The sequence below is a fragment of the Tachypleus tridentatus genome, chromosome 10, assembly GCF_004210375.1.
Source record: "Tachypleus tridentatus isolate NWPU-2018 chromosome 10, ASM421037v1, whole genome shotgun sequence".
Taxonomy (NCBI): Eukaryota; Metazoa; Arthropoda; class Merostomata; order Xiphosura; family Limulidae; genus Tachypleus; species Tachypleus tridentatus.
Window position 1 is genome coordinate 54,729,668 of NC_134834.1, and position 21,392 is coordinate 54,751,059.

The following is a 21,392-nucleotide window of genomic DNA, read 5'->3' on the forward strand; positions in this document are numbered from 1 at the left end:
GCAACAGTTTTATAGTCGACATTAAGCAAATATTAGTCACCATGCAGATAGGTCTTATGAACTGCTTGCGTCTTTACAAAGTAAACAAACTAAACCCTCTGATGAACCAGAGAGGAGGCAATCTCGAAGCAGACAACTGTTGAAGATTCTAACAAAAGAATGACCTAAAACTTTCCATGCTGTACAATAGAACTTCACAGTGAGTCCATCAGGACCAGAATATTTGCTCTTACGGAAGAGATAGAGAGCACACTCACACTTATCAACTGTAAAAGGTGCATTGAGCTGGGAGAATAAAGTCTCATCGAGAGGGTGTAGGAACCAAGTGGCATCATCTCACAGGGAAGCTTGTATATCCAATGGTATGAAGAGTGACTAGAAATAGGAATGATTATCACCAAGAATATCAGGTATTTCTGCTGAACTTTTTTCCATTAGTTATCATATCAATGTGGTGTGAGATTGTTGAAGAATGAAAACTACATCTGATTGGAGAGATACAATTTTAGAATGAATGACTGCTGAATAAAACAAGATTGCATAATTACTGTCAATCCCAATCTTGAGACACCCACTATCCAGAAGCACCATAGTGTCTACACTACTGCTGCAGAACAGATTTGCTAGTGTGTTCTGTTTGCAGAACAAGACGCGACTTGCATGCTCTAAGTACATTTTATATTCTAATAAGGTTTTCTTAAAAAGAAGTTTTGAGATCATTTCACCACTGGCTGTCTATTACACTACAATGACAGTAATCTAGAATAATAGAAAAAAGATTATCCTGAATAGTTGGATGAATGTGCTATAAACTCTGCTACCTCCAGACTTCAGAACCACGAAGTTTACGACTAAAATCATAAAAATAAGGAAAAACCACAATGAACAGAGATATTTTACGACAAAATTTCTACTTGGAAAACTTTACCTTATACAAACTGGTAATAATTTTCTGGTGAAGAAGAATCTTCACAGATGAGAAACTCCATGATAAAACTATGTCACAGGGAAAGCAGGACCATATAGATGATGCCAAGCACCATGAAAATTATAGCTATCCAATAAATTGGATAAACTCTGAGACCCATTGGCATCCACCGCAGGCATAATTGAAATCTTCCCTAATATAAGATCATAAGCTGATAACGAATATAGATCTAAGTTCTTCAAAGTGCTTATCAGGTGCGTAGATGTACTATGTGGCTATTGATAACTACATCCATAAAACCAACCCTGCTTTTAGCATAATTGTGAGACTGGATAATTGTACCAAGGAAACACTGGTAAAAAATAAAACTAATCCTACTACTGCGAAATCTCCCAAATGATCAGTATACTGACACCTGAAAATGAGAAACAAATCTGAAATGATCGTATAAACAAAACAAAATGTGTTTCTTGAAGAAATAGTACATGAGGATCAAACCTAGACATTATATGATGCTGCTAAACATAATTATATAAGCTAGAAAATTTAATTTTACACATCTAAATCCACAGTTAAACGAAGAATAAAAAATAACACATGAATAATTTTTCAATCTTAAAGTATACATCATGCATTAGTGATGAAGACATGACAATCTTCTGACACTGAAAGGAGAATGTTAGTGGGTAACATCAACGTCCCTAAAAGAGTAATACTGGGAAGTTATACAATCATTACATCAGCCCAGCGGGTAAAAAATAAAGATGAAGAGGTAATGCAACCAAAGGAATATGAGATTTCTGACAAGACTGAGGCATTGATACTTTCAACTTTGCTGGTCACATTATCATAGCTAGTACACTGGTGATGGATGTGGTCAAAGCAGCTTACTTTTTAACATCAAGAGGAAAGGGAATACATCAGAACAGTCCAAAAGCACAGACAGTACCGACGTGGAAGAGGGCGAAGAGCTATTGGACACAACTAGAGATTCTATGTTGGAACAGTCAGAAGGTGCAGTAACCATTGTAAGAACCTCCAGCAACTTCCTATCCAACTGGCTTTTCAACTGCAACATAGCCACTTTACGGGCTGTAAACAGTCCCCCAAATTGGTGTTGACACATTCGGCTAAGCAACATCCAAGGCAATGACTGGTTGTGAAAGGTCACCTTCTCCATTCTGTTTGGAGAAATATTGATCATGTAACTATGTTCGGCTGTATCTTGAACAATCCCCACTTGCTTGGATTCCATGAGAACTACTGGATCCAAAGGAAAAGAGGAGGACAGTTTCATATCATGGTGAACGGCACAAGTAGAGAGCCAATGTGGACAAATAGCAACACCATGGTTACTACTACATATAGAGCTTACAACAGTACAGTCAGTAGCATTATGACTGAAGACCATATATCCCACCAAGCCTTTTGGCATAACATAATCTTTAGACAAATGTTCTTTAAGGCTAAATCTTCCAGAAAGATGCACCATTCCAGAGTAATTGATTTCTATGGTACAATGATTGACACAAATAAGGTTAGAAATCACTAAGAACATATCTATATTCACATAATGATTGCCATTAATAATATCGGGATGACCACAATAATTTCCCTGTTCAAGATCTGTCAGTTGGCTGAATACTTTATTTCCTTGATATCTTGAATATTAACTTAGATTATTCTTCATTTATTTTGCCGAAATATTTTTGGCAAATATCATGTTTGTGCAATGAAAAGTCAAAAACATTCGTTACTTAGAAACAATTTGTCCTGTCGTCTAGCGACCACAAATTAAACTGTTATTTCTGAAACATGAATAATAGAAAGAATTCAGAGGCCATTTCTTCTCAACCCATCTCTACCTATTAAATACTATCGTGCTTAGTGATAGCCTGTTCCTAAGTGCTCTTAAAATACTTTTCTGTCGTACTAAAACCATAACAAAATATTCACTCATTTTTCTGATTAGTTTGATAGAAGAAGAAAGAAAGATGGCTCTATAGCTATTTCCTAATTCTTCTCTTTAACAACACATTTCAATGATGTTGGGTGTCTCACAAACTATGAAACACTCGATAACGGTAATGAGATGCACAAATAAGGCTATAACTCGACTTTAGCAGTTATTTGTATGCATTGTAGGAAAAGATAGATTGAATGGGAGCCATTTTCTTCCGGCCCTTCCCCAAACACTAAGCACTATCTTGCTTAATGATAAAACGATGATTTCACCAAGTTCGTGAATGAAAATCATGATCACTTTGAACTTTGAAATGTTGTTAATTATACACTGCTTGTAAAAGGTCTACTTGTATAAGTCGAAACGTTAAAGTTTTAATCACTTAAAAGTCATTCCCACGATAAACTGATCAAGCGGTATCAGATAGTAGACTTTGTTTAGTATTTTCTTAGTAGGTAAGACTTCTAAGCTGTTTAAACATTCCTTGTTGTCTGCACTCAAATCACCTATTTTAGCGAAGAAGGAAATTCACAATTAATTTAAGCTTATACCAACCATTCTTGCTTCACGTGATTATAAATTTAGAACACATTTTTGCAATTGCGTAAATAAGTTGTAACACTCCAGTTTTTACTAGCAACTTACATTAAGAAATAAACTTGTATCTAAATTATGAATAATTAAAAATATTTATCTGCTAAAATAAGATTTAGTTTGTTGTGAATTTCACGCAAAGCTACACAAGCATTACCTACGCTAGCCGTCTCTAATTTAGCAAGGAAAGCAAGCTAGTCATCACTATCCACCATTATCTCTTGGGTTACTCTTTTACTAACGCTACTTTATAATGCTATCTCCCCCTCGGATGAAAGGGCCAGCGTATTTGGTGGAATAAGGATTTAAACCCGGGCTCTCAGATTGAGAGTTGAACACCGTAACTGTCTGGACATGTCGGGCATGTATAATAAATAAACCAATATTTAGTATCGTAAACTTATTAGTACAAAACAAGTGCATAAGTACAACTGTAAATTTGTCGGGATCCAGCTAGACGTTCGTCCAAATCTGATACTTTATATGCACACAATTGAAATAAATGTGTCAATTAATTTAAGAATCATTTTAAAAGGCTAAAGGTATCCTGCAATACGATCTTCGATTGGATGATAGAGGAATAAATAAATAAATTTGGAAAGAAATGCTGATTTTTTATGAATTAAAATTAAAAGCATTGTACCTTGTAATCGTGTTCTTATAAGCACAGAACAAAATACTTTTTAAGACCTCAAAGATTGTGCTTATAAAGATCAAATTCATCGATCAGACAGATTAAAAAACGAATTTCTGAAAACACGAATTTTTTTTTTTACAAAATTCACTGTTGTTTACATTACTAGGGCGGTCAAACAAAATATTTCATGCTAAGCGCTTGTTTGTCTGTTTTAGAATTTCGCGCGAAGCTACACGGGGGCTATCTACGCTAGCCGTCCCTAATTTAGCAGTATATGACTAGAGGGAAGGCGACTAGTCATCACCACTCACCGCCAACTCTTGGGCTACTCTTTTATCAAGGAATAGTAGGATTGCCGGTTACATTATAACGCCTCCACGGCAGAAAGGGCGAGTATAATTGGTGTGACGGGGGTTCGAACCCGGGACGCTCGGATGAGGAGGGATGTTCCTTAACCGCGTGACTATACTAACTAAAGATGTTGGAATCAATAGCATTTACTTCAGGCTTGTGAGGTTACATCGCAGTTTCTTTAACATGTAATTCTAGGGAAGACTAACGTACGAGTATATTTTAGTGTTGCTTCAGTGCCAGCAAGCCCCACTCCCCGTGCTAATAAATCCGATGTTACTGGGTTCACAACAAACATATTAATAAACAACTACAAAAAACAAACAAATATCTACACACACGTTTGTCTTTACGTTTATGTATATTTTCATGCGTAGGCAATTGCTTATAAATCTGTTAGTATTTACTAGTAAGATAAGCGAAAAAGTGAAGTATTATTTCATAATTAACATGGTGAAAGATTGTTCTTAAGGTAACGTTTTTGAGTGCACTTTAATATAACTAATAGAGTTGGTGATTGAACAACACGTTGTGTATATGTGTGTAATTCAACTTCCTCACAAAAAAACACGTAAATTATGAACAAAACTGCATACATGAGAGAACTCGCTCGTGTTTCGAGCCAACTTCCTGTTAATGCTACGGGTGACCTTAAAAGTAACAGTGAGTCTGCGCAACTCTGTAACAGAACAGTGTTGATCAAGTTGTGTGGAAAAGGTTACTTAGGATTACATCGTTTTCATCCAAGTAGTTTCCGGAATTATGCCATGAATAATGCATATCAAAAATTAAAAACAAGTTTCCAAATGTTGATTTATTTTTTATTTTTTGAAGATGTTTAATATTATTATTCAGAATGTTTTGTATTTTATTTCTTTCATACGTGATGAAAAGCAATTAGGATTTCGGATTTTTAAACTTAAGAAATCTTTGGTAATTGGGCGACCGAATTGAATTACATTCAACTGTTTAGAGGTTAAATTAATTCGAAAGACAAAAATACATACAAAAAGTGTAGGGAATGGATACATACTTCATTGACGAGGGAAAAATGAATAGATAGATAAATAGGGAAATAAATAATAAAGTAAACTCGTACTTTAACTGTATATTGCATAGGTTGAAGACTGTATACATTTGTGATGAAAAGCAATTAGGATTTTGAAATTTCAAACTTAAGAAATCTTTGGAAATTGGACGACCGAAAGGCGGAAGACTTTCAAAACGTCGCCCTCTACACTTGTGTCTCCACAACAGGCAGTTGCTGTCCATTCTACAAAGTTTCGTCATGAATACTCTGACTAAACAATCTATCAAAGAGTGTATACATTTGTATTGTTGCTTTTTTGTTCTTTGTATCAAAATTTCCATGTTTTATTAACCTAAAAATAGGAATGTTTCATATAGACATATTTGATTTTATTATACCGTCCATTCTTTATGGGAGTTGTAATGCTAACTTCAGAGTATATTTGGTGTGGTTTATTTTTCATTTATGTGTTATTTGAAAAAATCTGTCTTAGTCATTCGAATATATCTGAATCATCCACAATGCCTACTGCAAATGTCTTTTCAATTCAGTCAGTAATACTTGAATTCAAATTCGGAGTAAAATGGCTCTCTTTGTCAGGGTTTGAACATCATTAGAAACTACTTCTGTGTATCATTTAGTAACGTTGCTTACTGTTACACTGTCTCAATTCACTAGCAGATTTCCCCTGTAAAGCCTGGCATGGTCAGCAGGTGGTTAGTGCGCTCGACTTGTAAAGCGAGGGTTTCGGGTTCGAATCCCCGTCACACTAAACATGCTCTTCCTTTCAGTTGTGGGGGATTATAATGTGGTGGTTAATTCCAATATTCGTTGACAAAAGAGTAGCCCAAGAGTTGGGAGTGAGTGGTGATGATATGACTAGCTGCCTTCTCTTTAGCCTTACACTGCTAAATTAGAGGTGGCTAGCGAAGATAACCTTGTACAGCTTTGTAGAGTAGTAAAATGACAAGCAAACCTTCCCTGTAATAAAAATAAGCATATTAGAAAAGAGAGTCAAAAGAGAACTAGCAACACAAACCAGTTTATTTACCTCTTTGACAAAGGATCGAGAAATAGATTCTGAAACACCTTCATAGAGTCAGCATCAGTGTCTAAATTGTAGAGAAAATATGAGTGACATAGAAAACACGAGGATACGATTTTGTGATATTTTAAACACAGTTGAACTGTAATATCATATAGCGCCCCTATTTCACTGCTAGAAAACATGGCGGCGAAAAGTAGGATTCGTCCCATCCACTTGGATCACCCTAGTTGCACTCTCGATGGTGTTCGGGTGACGTACAAGCATAAGTCTGTGTTCACAAAACACCTATTGTAGAATATTATATAACAGAAGTTTATTTACAACTTCACACGAAGCTTAAACGTGTATTGGAAATGCAGTCACTTACATACGTGTAAATTTACTGATCAAAAAGGACGGCATGGCCAAGTGTGTTAAGGCGTCCGACTAGTAATCCGAGAGTCGCGGGTTCGGATCCCGGTCGCACCAAACATGCTCGCCTTAACGTGGGGGCGTTATAATGTGATAGTCAATCCCACTATTCATTGGTAAAAGAGTAGCCCAAGAGTTGACGGTGGGTGGTGATGACTAGCTGCCTTCCCTCTAGCCTTACACTACTAAATTAGGGACGGCTAGCGCAGATAGCCCTCGAGTAGTTTTGCGCGAAATTCAAAACAAACAAACAAACTGATCAAAAAACGAATTTTGTCAAAACATATGCCTAGGCCGAATGTGGTTTTGCCATAAGAAAACGCACACGCCTAAGCTTTAAATACCAATTATTTTTTCATCATATTGTAAGTATGCTAGGAAACACTAAAGAGACCGAGAGAAGCTTAGTCGCCTCACTTTCAGGTCTTTATCTATCTGTTATCTAACTAACTTTATCTAACTTAACTAAATGTTGAAGCCTAACCAAGGTTTAGAACTTCCTATACACTACAGGATATTATGACGTAATAACTCTGGTTCAAAATAACATGACGTAATAATACAACAAACCTAGGATAAACTATTGTTTCTAAAAAAAACTAAATTTAACACTCGTGCTATGCTTAAAAAGGAAGCAGTCATATATATCTAACACTAAGTATTTCAAAGAATTGTTGTAAAACCAATAACTGTAATTTCTTTTGTATGTAATACTTTGAACGAAAAGAAAAAAACAACTCATTAACTATCCAATACGATAAAGGATTAGAAATAGAAGTAAAGAAACGTCCTTTCTGTTGAGGTTCAACTGTGATTTCAGGTTTACTTAACCTACCTGTTAGTTTATTTTTCTATTGAGGTCTCCATTAAGGTGAATAACAAAAACCTAACGACTAGCAAGCAAACACCATTAAGTTATCTATGTTTGTAAAAATGGTTGTCATAACTAAGAAAGAAAACATTTTTCTACTAAAAGTTGAAGAAAACGAAGGCATGAGTGCAGCCCTCCAGTGGCTCAGCTGTATGTCTGTGGACTTACAACGCTGAAAACCGGGTTTCGATACCCGTGGTAGGCAGAGCACAGATAGCCCATTGAGTAGTTTTGTGCTTAATTCAAAACAACAACAACTGCATGAGTATAAGACTTCTGAAACGTTGACCAAACATTTAACAGCGACATAGCGGATCATAGAACAGCTCTTTGTTTTTCAAGTACAAATCTCCCCTTCCCCTCTACGTTGTAGGCAGATAGCCCATTGTGTAGCTTTGTGTTTAATTACAAACAAACAAATTAAGTACAAACATTTAACTTATAGCTCCATCATCTGTTTACCGATTTGAGATCTTATTACAGTTTTCGACTCAGGAGGTCAAACCCTTTTGAGTGATATATTTTGCCACGCATTTGTGTCAAAGATTTCAGTTTGAGGGTAGACTGGAAAAGATCCTGATGAGTAATAAACTCGAATCAGGTATACACGCGCTCCACATTTGGTATTTATGGTGCACATAGATATATTTAATAAAAAGGAGAATAATGAAAAACGAAAGTCTCATAAACTAATTTACTCTAACCCTGCCTGAAACAATTTCAAGTTCCGCGGCTATTGAGGATCTCTTGTTTTCTATCAGTTTCTATATCATAGAATTCAGCACGTGATGTTAAACAAGTCTTCAGCTTTCTTATTTCTGTTTTAACAAATCTGAATTTTTATTACTTTGCTTGGAAGTAATCTTAAATTTACATTCAAATAAAATGTCAGGACCATTAGTTTTGGTTAGCCAATTTAGCCATGAGAGACTTGCAGTTTGCATGAAAAAGTAAAGAAAAAAACAAGGAGAAATGAACCCGAATTCTCACATATAAGATACAACAAGATACGTCAAAATTTTATGTTTTAAAATTTATTTATATCTTAATACATCTTACAGTACTTTCCTAAGTGTAGTACTTTTAAACTTATAGTTTACGAACTGAAATACCCGTCAACTGATGGGGTATGTTTAAACTTAATTAAAACAATGTACGTTTAACAGCAATAATATATTTCAGTGTGATAATTCGAAGTTTCTTTATCTCAAAATTTTAAACGTGTAACAAAGCTTCTTCATTAGCAACATTTACAGTTTGTTTTTTTTATCTACCAAGAAATAAAAATTTTGAGGCGATCCCATCCTTGAACACCCTACATCTCATTGACCATGTGAAAAACATGGTTGTTTAATAAATAATCCAACAGCTTTCATAATTTGATCTTGAAAGCCTTTAAAATATTCGAATTTTTCATGCGTCAACCTGCCAAGATTGTTTGAGATTGACTCATTAGGCTGGTAGTAACTAATCAACACGCTTTACAAAACAGAAAGAAGGTTAAATTCAATTTCTGTCTCCGACTTTCACCATAGTACATAGTATTTACGTACATATTTTGACTGAGACAGGCCCAACAATGTGGGAGGACAAGCTTTACACTTTTAGTACTGAGCACGTTAAAACAAAGTGACACTTATGACTGTACGTAAACCTTAAGGATCTCTGACCTAGTCGTTCAGCCTAGATGGAGATACTCAGATTGAAAACTGTAATTCCACTTTTAAATAATAAAGAAGTATCCACATGCTGTTTACCAAAATATTACATTTCAAGTAAGAATTATGACTGTGTTGTAATGTTGCTTGGATAATAAATTTGCCCAAAACACCACAGATTTATTGCGTGTAGTGCAGTGCATGAGTTGGAATTACGCATAAATCTGAGTGAGTTAAGAACTGCCTAATGACATAAACGTCCTACCAATATGGATCAGTTTAATATTTTGAGATTCAGACATGTATAAAGTAATAAAATATGTGTGACAAAGTAAGATTAACTTTTTAAGTAATTTTGTGTGTGTATTTAGAATAAAAGTGTATTTTTGAAGTGAATTTTTATATATATATTTTTTAGGTAGGCCTGTATATCCAGGTAGTTAGGGCGCTTGACCCGTAATCTGAATGTAGCTGGTTCGAATTCTCATCACACCAAACATGTTCGCCCTTTCAGCCATGGGGGCTTTATAAGTGACGGTCAATCCCACTATTTATTGGTAAAAGAGTGTTCGAAGAGGTGGCGGTGGGTGATGATAACTTGTCGCCTTCCGTGCAGTTTTATACTGCCAAGCTAGGCACGGCTAGCATGAAATTCAAAAACGAACCAACTTTTTACGCACGATCATCACATGCAAAAAATTGAGATTGACGAAAAAGTCAATTTAGTTAAATAGAAGAACTAAAAAGAAACTGCCTGTAACTAACAAAAACGTTTATCGATTTCAAAATTATTATCTTCGTGCTCTTTCATTTTCGAAAATTGTTAAACCTAACGCTCTATTCTCCTACCGTTAAGTTAATTACTTAAAACAACATGTATATATTTACAAAAAGAAATCATAATGCATTTGTTCTGTTTTAAGAAAACATAAATTCTAGTGTTGCTTTATATGATAATTTTATGACTGTTAGTAGATTTCTTTGTTCTCAGCGTATGGATATTTTCTAGTAAGCCTCTCAATAAGCTTTGGTATATTGTGGAATACATTATTTTTATGTTAAAACAATATTATCCAAGTTTTTCTATTGATTTTTAATAAAAACTTGAAACAATGAATTTCATTATTTGTGTTATAGTGCAGGATATTTTTGCTATCTTTAGTCTGTGAATGTTGTTTTCGAATGAGATTTTAAATTTGAACTTGTTTTTCGATATCTGTATAAATACATTTCTTCTTTCCACGCAGGTTTGCATTGTTCAGAAGAAGGACAGTAAAACGATGTACGCTATGAAGTACATGAGCAAAAATCAATGTATAACAAAAGATGCGTTCAGAAACGTTCTACAAGAGATCGAAATACTTTCTAGCTTAGAACATCCGTTCTTGGTGAATTTATGGTTTACCTTCCAAGTAAGACCTTATGGACAAAATGTAAAGCTTAATTGCTAATACAAGAATATATGTGAGTGTTAGTAAAAGTTGTTTGTACACTTTCTGTAAAAAGTGTAGTTTAATATATTACAACAAAACAATTATTTCCTTCTTTAGCTTGAATCAAGGTATTAATTCTATGGGGTAAATTAATTCTTTGCTTGAGTGCTTGTTATAAATGTTCACTCCATCGTAGCTATAGTAATTTAAAATTAGCAACTCAGTGTTGAGTTCAAAGTAAACCCGAAGCTATTAGTGGGGTTATTAACAAAAATAAAAAGTCCACATGAAAATCTGGCGCATATTTATGTGCCTTTCCCTCAATGGCACTATGGTACGTATGCTAACTTACAACGCTAGAAACCAAGTTTCAATACTCGTGGTGGGTAGAACACAGATAGTCCATTATGTAGCTTTATACTTAACTAGAAAAGTACAAACGTATATGTGATAGTAAGGTTCATTGTTCAGGGTAAAAATAAAAGCATATCCAAGTTCTTGGAGAAGTATAAAAATATATTAATGATTTCTTTTATAGATTTCACTACAACGAAATCATTGTACAAACTAGGTTTATTTAACGGTATCGAAACTATTAATGGCTGTAAAAAATAGGTTTTTGTTTACCCCTTTTACTGAGGTCTCCCGCTAGGACAGCGGTAAGTTTTTGGATTTACAAGGCTAAAACCAGAGGTTCGATTCCCCTCAACGGACACAGCAGATAGCCAGGTGTGGCTTTACTATAAGAAAACACATACACACACATCCTTTACGGAAATTCTGAAGTTTAAAAATAACTTGAAAATTTGAATTTTCTTTTCGTCACTTGACTAAAAAATAGCTTAAAGTAACCTAGATATTTCATTAATTGTTTTAGAGATTTAACAGTTTTGGATTTTAATGACGTTATCCTTAGAATTACTACAATAAAATTTCAATTTGAGAATGAAACTGAAACTGCATATTTTACGTTACTATGCTTTTGACTCATGATGTCATATGAACCTACATTTCTTTAGGCAATAATATATACGAAACATTTATTTCGCTGGTTATAAAACAAATTGATACATCAATCGTTCTTTATATTTCGTTTGTATGTGTAATACTTCTTTTCTTTGTTATCACTTTATCTATTTTCGTACTGATCCACTTTGCCAACTAGCGTTTCCCAGTTTTCCTAAGAGTTTTTAAGAGCAGATTTTATTATTAGAAAAAGAGTCTTAACAGGACATCACGTCCTAGGTTCCCTCTAAGCTCTATCGTGAATAAGCAGGCCTCAGTAGGAGGCTAACGGCACTTATCGATTGAAAATAGTGTAGCTTCCGCTACATGTCGCTGTGAAATAGGAGGAGGATTTGAGGATTGAGCTTGCCAGGGAAGTAAGTATTATGTCACGTGACTGGGATTTTAAGGATGTCGTAGAGTATCTAGATGGACGTTAACCGCTTTTGGAATACCTGCAGATGAGCTTGATGCGGTAATCAGAGACAAGGCAGTTTGTCATTGTGACAAGTGAGGGATCAGCAAAAATGAGATCAAAGAGAAACAACAGACAAAAATTGAATTGAGAGCAGGCATTTCAGGAAAGCAAACAGTGAAATACATCAGGCATTTCAGGAAAGCAAACAGTGAAATACATCAGGCATTTCAGGAAAACAAATAGTGAAATACATCTGTATTTTTGTGTTCATAGTTTGATTTCATTGCTTTCAACAATGTGATGTTAAGGTTTATCTCGAAGATGCTTAATGGGATTGAGATCCGGTGATTCAACTAGCTAAGGTAGACGTGTGAAGTGTTTATCGGGTTTTTCTAAATCGGTTTGTGCAGTACATTAGCATTGTAGTTTGTATTAACTATATGAATAGAGAACTTTTGTTTGTCAGGATGGAACGGACATAAAGCTACACTGGATGTTATTCACCTTTATTAAAAAGTCAGATAACACAAACTCTGTCACTAGAACGCTTTCACACCATTTCCTGTAGCTTACATTATCAGAACAACAAACGTAGAGTCAAGTGCCTTGAATGGAATTCTTCATATTTTATTCTACAACAGTGTAGAAAATGGCACTCAGGCCACATCACGCGCTTGCAACCATTTACTATTTAGTGCACAGTTTGAGCTCAAAGCACCACTAACTTTGTAAATATCTATGTACTTATGAAAGATTTTTCAATGCTCTTTTCACAATACGGCTTAATGTGAAACTTGACCGTTGTTAAAAACATTATTCCATTGGAACACGAGCATTCTAATGTTTTGTACACTTTATAAGTCTGTTCATTCGCATTTTCCCCGAAGAAGTAATCAATTACTTGGCGGAAGTAGCTTTTCTTGTGACGGAAGAACTCTCTGTATATCGGTCCCTTTGGGTTTCCTGACTAACTAGTGCATAATTTGTGTAATTGTCAAGTCTACCAACTGTTCACTTTGTTATACCCCAATCCAGCTGTATTAGCATATACAAAACAGATTGATCATGTGATATTGATTTACTTTACCTATTAAGAAAGGGCAAACTAAAATATAATATGCTCCTTATTTTCACTTATTATCTTACAGGCTAATTATGATACTGCTACATATTTGGATTTATTAAACTTAAGCTATCACCTGATTCATCATGTCTATTTTTCATATTTTAAAATGGCCTGGTATGGCCTAGCGCGTTAAGGCGTGCGCTTCGGAATCTGAGGGTCGCGGGTTCGCGCCCGAGTCGCGCCAAATATGCTCGCCCTCCCAGCCGTGGGGGCGTTATAATGTGACAGTTAATCTCACTATTCGTTGGCAAAAGAATAGCCCAAGAGTTAGCGATTGGTGGTGACAGCTAACTGCCTTCCCTCTAGTCTTACACTGCTAAATTAGGGAGGACTATCGCAGATATCCCTCGTGTAGCTTTGCGCGAAATTCAAAAAACAAACAAACAAATCCTATCACTGAGTCATACAACAAAGCAAAATAGAAACATAATATTTAAAGTTTTAGAAATGCAATTTATTTTCTAGGAAAAATGCGTTTGATCTCCAGTACTTTTTCAAGTACGTTGTGCTTTCTTGAAGTTAATCATTAGCCAATTTAAACAGTAGGAATCTGGAAATGACCTATCGAAGTATGCGTTTCATCAGAAGTAGTATGTAGAAACTAACATTCTTCACCTACAGACTTTTTCTCGAATTGGTTTTGTTCGTAGTCAGAATACTTTTAGTAGAAAATACTGCATCTGAAATAACTGCACAAATAAACATAGAATTGAAGAATTTTCAACTGTGTATTTTATAAAAATTCACATTTAAATCATCAAACTATTAATAAAGATCATCTTAATAAATTATATGTGATCGTTATGCACTTGAGAAAGGGGGAAATATAAATGTTTGGAAAATAATTTTATGATAGGGTGACTTGCACAAAGTATAACTTTAGTATTCATTAACTCATTAATTCATTTTATTTTGAATTACCGACAACTGTAAAGAAATTTACAAGTCAAGATTTCCAAAGATTCATCTTTCAGACGTTAGGTGTCACTTGACACAAAAGATAAAGTATTTTTCGACAGATGTAAAATTACCACTTTCTTTTCAAGGGTCTCGGCACGACCAGATGGGTTAATAGGTTCGAATCCGCGTCGCACCAAACATGCTCGCCCTTTCAGCCGTGGGGGCGTTATAATGTTACGGTTAATCCCACTATTCGTTGGTAAAAAAGTAGCCCAAGAGTTGGCGGTGGATGGTGATGACTAACTGCCTTCCCTCTAGCCTTACACTGCAAAATTAGGGACGACTAGCACAGATAGCCCTCGTGTAGCTTTCCGCGAAATTCAAAAACAAACAAATTATTTTCAGGTTTGCGGTTTTGTAATGCGCATGCACAGTAACCATAACAATTACACTACAATTTTTCTTTATATGACATATCTGTTATTCCAATTACACATAACCAAATTTACACTGTTTCTTTACAAGTGAACATAAAAAGAAAAAGCATAAACAAATTTCTTAATTATGAAGTAATGATTTAAATTCAAATGGTAATTTTTATGCTTCTAGATGCCATAGTTAGCACCACAATCTTCTTAATAAGTTTCAGTAATATATTATTGATGATTTCCTAAAATCGGCTGGATGAGCCAATTATCTGAAACCACTAGAAAGAACTGAAATGTTACGAATTCAGTGTGGGATCGAACGACAGTGTAGTTGAAAAGGTCAAAATGGAAGTTAAAATAGAGCTTTAATATTGGAAGTTAACTCTAACCAAAGAGAAAACTGTCAAGCTCAGCTTAATGCTTGTTCAGATAATTTTTTCCACGTTGTCTACAACATAATAAGTGATGTACATAAGAAGAAAACTGTATAGAACAGTCTTTTATTTTAGCCTAATAATGTTACTGAAAGCTGTAAATTGTTTTTATTTAATGAAAACTTGAATGTAGTCTTCATTTTTTATGTGGTTGAGCAAATCTTGGTTAAAATTCTAATAAAAAAATTCGAACTTTCTGTTATTGATTTTTAAAAGCTTATACGTGTTAAAAGCTTTGAGTGTTGTGTTACCTTAAAATTTGAAAGGACTGAGTTGTTAAGAATAGTTTGATTCTATGATCAGAATTTAAGTTCTACTGTCTTGTCTTTTTCATTTGTACACGTTTGTTTGTTTGTTTAAATGCGAACAAAGCTACAGGAGGGCTATCTGCGCTAGCCGTCACTAATTTAGCAGTGTAAGACTAGAAAAAAGGCAACTAGTCATCACCACCCACCGCCAACTCTTGAACTTCTCTTTTACCAACGAATGGTGAGACTGACGTCACATTATAACGCCCCCACCGCTGAAAGAGCGAGCATGTTGAATGTATCAGGGATTCAAACCCGCGACCCTCAGATCACAAGTAGAACGCCATTAACTTCTGGCCATACCCGGCTTACTAAATTACGTACCTATACATGTGTGTACAAGGCTGTGTAATGAGCTAAGGGGGCCAGGAATAAATAAAAATGTTTTTCTTCTTTTTTTTGAGACTCGTGCCCTCTGGGACTCCATAACAATGCTATGGCTGCTCTAATGGTTTGTTTGCCACCTTTAAAAGCATAAAAAATAAATGAAAAACGTGGTGCTATCGTCTGTGAATCTTTGTGGCAAAATTCGTAAATTTTATGTCATATATCAACTTGTTTTGTAGTATTATCTGAGGAATGTGTAGATACACATATTAGACAATAAAGAGATCATATGTAAATTGTTGTTTATTAACTTACGAGGCCCAGCATAGCCTGGGGTTTAAGGTACTCTACTTACAATCTGAGAGAAAATAAAAATTGCAGTTTTTATTAAAGGGTGCAATGCAAAATGATGTTAAAAAAATAACGTGCTACATTGGTATGACATAAAATATCCAGAAGATCTTACAGAAAAGTACAACAGCTACTGCATATCCTACAAAATTGACGAAGCTCAACTCTTGCAAGTTTAAACATTTCTATTTACTTACAACTACACTGACATAAGGTCCCAGTGAAATAGACCAATCATGAGAGCTTCACCAGACCTGATCAAAGCTTGCAAGAATGAAAAAGGATCTAATTAAAGCTAAAAGTATCACGAGAAAAACATTTCCTGAAAGTAAAAGGCATCAGCTGCTTTGGAGACTAACCTACCCATCATGAACTAATCATCAGAGTAGGCCCGGCATAACCAAGTGGTTAAGGCACTCGACTTTTTTCCTAGGGTCGCGGGTTCGAATCCCCGTCACACCAAACATGCTCGTCCTTTCAGCAATGAAAGCGTTATTTGTGACGGTCAATCCCACTATTCGTTAGTAAAAGAGTAGCCCAAGATTTGGCGGTTGGTTGTGATGACTAGATGCTTTCCCCTAGCCTTGCACTGCTAAATTAGGGACGGCTAGCGCAGATAGCTCTCGTGTAGCTTTGCGCGAGATTCATAACAAAACAAAACAAACCAATTCAGCAGAACTTCAAGTGCGAAATTTCACAAACTTCATAGCAATATATATATATATACGTGTGTGTGTGTTCCTATTTTTTTGTAGTTTACGCTTGAATGGCTCAATTGTTTTACAGTTTTATATTTACCTTATTGTGAACTATATAGAACTATATACTATAATGAGTTCATACATTAAACTGTTAATTTGAAATGAGGAATGGGTCTCTATACCTGTTTTGCTTTCATCACAATAAAATACTATAAACAAAGTATTAAGTGGACTGAATATAAAGGTGACAATAGAAAGGATAGAACAGAGAATTAGTAAAGACATTGTAGGTAAAAAAAGAGGAATTTTCGAGAGTTAATTCAGATATTATAAAGTTTAGCTCGGAGCAAAGGGGAGAACTCTCAGGAACACCTACAGTTTCTGTAGTGAAAAAGATATATAAGTCTCCAATCAACCAATCTGAGAAATAAAACCTCTCAAGACCAATCTATGTCTTGCTCCATTCTCGTCATGTTTTATCATTTACAATTAATAAAACGTTTGAATTTACGAAACATTGGTGTGTATTAACTCTCTTTATGTATATCTTATTGAACTTCCTTTATTGTTAATGTTAAGTGCTACTTTAAAACACTGCACTAACGTGGTTCTCTTCAACATTTCAGTGTGTTTTATTTGTGAAACGTCATTCATCAACTATAATGAAATTAAAACAGTAAGAAAGTAAATACGTAGACACATTATAAAATTAACGGTTAAATAAAAACAGTCTAATTTCAAATTTTGGAAAAGAATCTTAACATCCTTTTACCAACGATTAAAGTAAAAATTAAGATGAGCTCAAATAACAGCTTATCTGCTTACTTCTTCTCTGTGTCTTAAAGTATTGAATTACTGGCTCAATGTTTATACTACTTTACTGGAATGTTATATTATCACACTCGTACGAACACGTAAAACATGATAATTTTTTTAATGGTTGTACTATTGGCTTTTGTGAAGAAAGTTTAATTTAATAATACATCTGCATTATATATTTTTATTGCATGTATGAAGTTATTGGATGTTTATCGATTTTAGGTTTTCAAAACTGATAAATTCGTAGATTTTTATCACTGACACATCTGAACTGGTGATGAAAGATTATAGTAGCCGGTTTTGTTTTTCATTCAGTGATCTAGTATATTTCTTATTACTCTGAAGTATGAATGTTAAATTATGTTATATTATATTATTAGTAAAGATAGGAAGTGTAGTATTTCTGAATGTTTTAATAAGCTTCCTGAACTAAAATAACTCACATTATGAGAAGAAGTGTTTTATGCATCCTGAGAGATTGAGAAAAAAAGACAAATATCTGTATTTCCTGTTTCATTCTCAAGTGGGGATTATACTCTAAAACAAATGTATAATGCCTTAAGAGGAAATTTTTCTCAGAATAAATATATATATTCTATATAAAAACAAATTAAATGTTTTGCGATAGAAAGCTTAAACATTTGCCACTCGTTTTATTTGTTTTATTTATCCCCGTACTTAGAAACTAGTTTTCCTTTTCAAATTAATTTGAAAATCAGAATTAGGAAAAAGTAGGAGGCTAATATTTATCTATCAGCGACATCAGGGTAAAGTGTTCATTAATATTGTCCTTGAGTCTATGAAACGTATGATATTTATTCGAATAGATGCGATAATAGGTCATTATCTATAAGCATAGTCAGAATATTTTTATAAATATATAGTATTTAACAATCAGCTGAATGTTTCGTGAATTTTTACTTACTGTTTTAAGCAGATTTTTTCTGACCTTAGAGGAAGTTCTTGATAAATTATAGCTAAAACTGTTATTTTTTTTAAGTAAAGGCCGAAATCGTGTTGTTGTTTTTTTTTAAGAAAGTGTTTCACTTTTTCAGTATGCGCCTCTCGTTCTGGTCTACTTATTATTTAATTTACGTACAATGTACCTATCTTTTGTTGGTTCTAGGACGAAGAGGACATGTTCATGGTGGTAGATCTTTTGTTAGGAGGTGACCTGCGCTACCATATACATCAGGAAGGCAACTTTGATGAAGCCAGAGTATGTTTGTATCTATGTGAGGTGGCCATGGCGTTAGACTATTTGCAGTCTAAGTATATTCTTCACAGGTTAGTAGTTACAAATTTTTAAATAATGCTTTATACCCATGAGTTACTTATTTCTTCATTGGCTTAACACTCCTGTATGAAAATATTCATATACCTGTAACATGGAGAAAAAGTAGAATTTATTTTCAACAAACCAGTAATCGACAGTTTTATTCACAAATGAACGTTTAAAAGGATATTCATTAAAAGCTTTAAATAATTATTCATTAAAATAAGGATATCCATATGATGTAGCATCTTCTGACATATGTGAATAGTTTTAAGTTTTTAAATAGAACACAAGAAATTTGAATTACCCGAAATTATAAACTTACACGACGTCACTTATTAATTACAATGCTGAAAAACTTAAGTAAAAGGTACATTTTAAAAGATTTACGAAGTGTTCTAATTTCTGTAGTATATCACTAGGAGATACTTGTTTGTTTTTTAGAGTAAAACCACGTTATGATATATACTGTATCCACTGATGGTAATCGAACCTAAGATTTTATGTTGTAAGTCCATAGACTCACCGCTGTTCCACCTGGGGATATAGGAGGTATTAATTAAATTAAATGAAAAGAAACAAACAACAGCCACATACTTTCGCTGTTAATTCGTTGAAAGTTCACAACTTGTTCACAGATACCGACCAAAAACGGTACGAGTGTTCTCCACTTGTCATTTTATTAAAACTGTTTTTAATGCTTATTTCATTGTAATGTGTCATTCCTAAAATAACAACATTTCTAAAAAGTTATTTTGTAAATAGCTATTGCCTATGTAGGTTCAAACGTTTATTAGCAGTTTATAGTTTTGTTTCTCATTGCTGATCTATTAACAAACCATACTTTTGAAATGTAAGTTTTAAACTGCGTTTCTTCGAGATTGAAGGCAGAAAACATTAAGAAATATTGACTTATAGACTTTATCGTAACTGTTATAACTTTTGAGTTTAGTAGAGATAATGTAACCCTGTTATTTAAACATGCTACGGAAAACTGATGTTTATAAAGACATATTTTCAGACTTAATAGCTTTCCTTCTTATCAGTGGAAGAGGAGCTTTTGTAAATGGATTAGATCAGATGAAAGAAACAAAGCAATCAACCTGCCTACAATTTACCCTTTCTTCTATAAAACTTTCAAATGATAGATTCAGTATTTATATACACGAATCCCAATTCCTTTTCACTAAATTTCAGCAAAGAAATTATTATTGAACTTCAAACGTCAATTCAATCTTAAGTTAATGCTTTGGTTGCTAATTGTTCATTTTCTGCCTTAGAAAGAACTTTAAATAGTGAATAAATATATACAATTTATTATAAACTAAAACAAGTCCAGACAAAAATCAAAAACGCTGCACCAATCGAAAGGATATGTATATAAGTTAAGGCAATCACACTTATCTGCATAAAGATTGAATAATGTAATAGAAAAGTGCGACATAGCCAGCAACCAATCACATTATAGCTTGTACCCTGGGGATCCTTAAGTGTGATTGCCTTAATTTACATGTATATCCTTTCGATCGGTCAGCGTTTTTGATTTTTATTTGGGTTTGTTTTTGTTCATAACAAACTACCATTAGTCACAGGTTTGGATTTGCTGTTTTTATCGCAGTCCTTCCTTTTGATTTTGTTTTATTTTGTTTGACTGTTGGGTATTAATATTACATATATATACGTGTTCATTCAGTTTTTACAGTGCTCACTTTTGGCCGTTATCACCTGCTTTAATAGTAGACGCTCTAAGTCTTCACAAGATTATTCCATAATATAAATTTAAAACAGTAACAAATAAAATTTAAAATTAAAAAACTTTAAAATGTTGCTATGTAGGAAATGAGGCAGCTGGGATTATTAATAGTTGAGTACTATAGAAAGCGTAAGAAGCGATAGCTTTAATGTGTAAAATGACAAATTATTGTGCATTGAAAATTTAACCTAAGTTACACACTTGTGTACTTCACAAATTTTATAGAATTTATAAACAGTTTTAACATTTTCCTGTTTGTTTATATATATGTATATATGTGTGTGTGTGTGTGTATTTGCGGCAGTCAGTGGTTATCTACACACATAACACGTAGGGACACGAGAATTATATCCAAACGAAATATTATGAAATATTCCGTAAAAATGTTTACGCTTTAAATTGAGAACAACGAAAATTGTGTTCATATTTGCTCTGTAAGAAATATTTAAATTGCTTATTTGTGCACATATCTAATTTTGGTTCCTTGTCTAACAAGTGTAAAACTGAGGAAAGTCAATATAGGGATTTGTAACTTGAATAAATAATGTCAACACTATGTCTCAAGCCTTAAGCCTGTTTACTTTTTGCGATTACATTTTCACTTTAAGCTACCTACCTGGTT

At 34.0% G+C, this 21,392-nt stretch overlaps 1 protein-coding gene across 1 annotated transcript in view; it reads left to right on the top strand.

The window, feature by feature from the left end:
* Window positions 1-21,392, top strand: part of LOC143229305 (serine/threonine-protein kinase 32B-like) — a 79,472-nt gene that overhangs the window by 16,058 nt on the left and 42,022 nt on the right. The window contains exons 3-4 of the mRNA XM_076461444.1: window positions 10,739-10,903; window positions 18,868-19,028. Of these exons, the coding sequence (XP_076317559.1) occupies window positions 10,739-10,903; window positions 18,868-19,028 (326 nt within the window). The remainder of the gene's footprint in view (window positions 1-10,738; window positions 10,904-18,867; window positions 19,029-21,392) is intronic.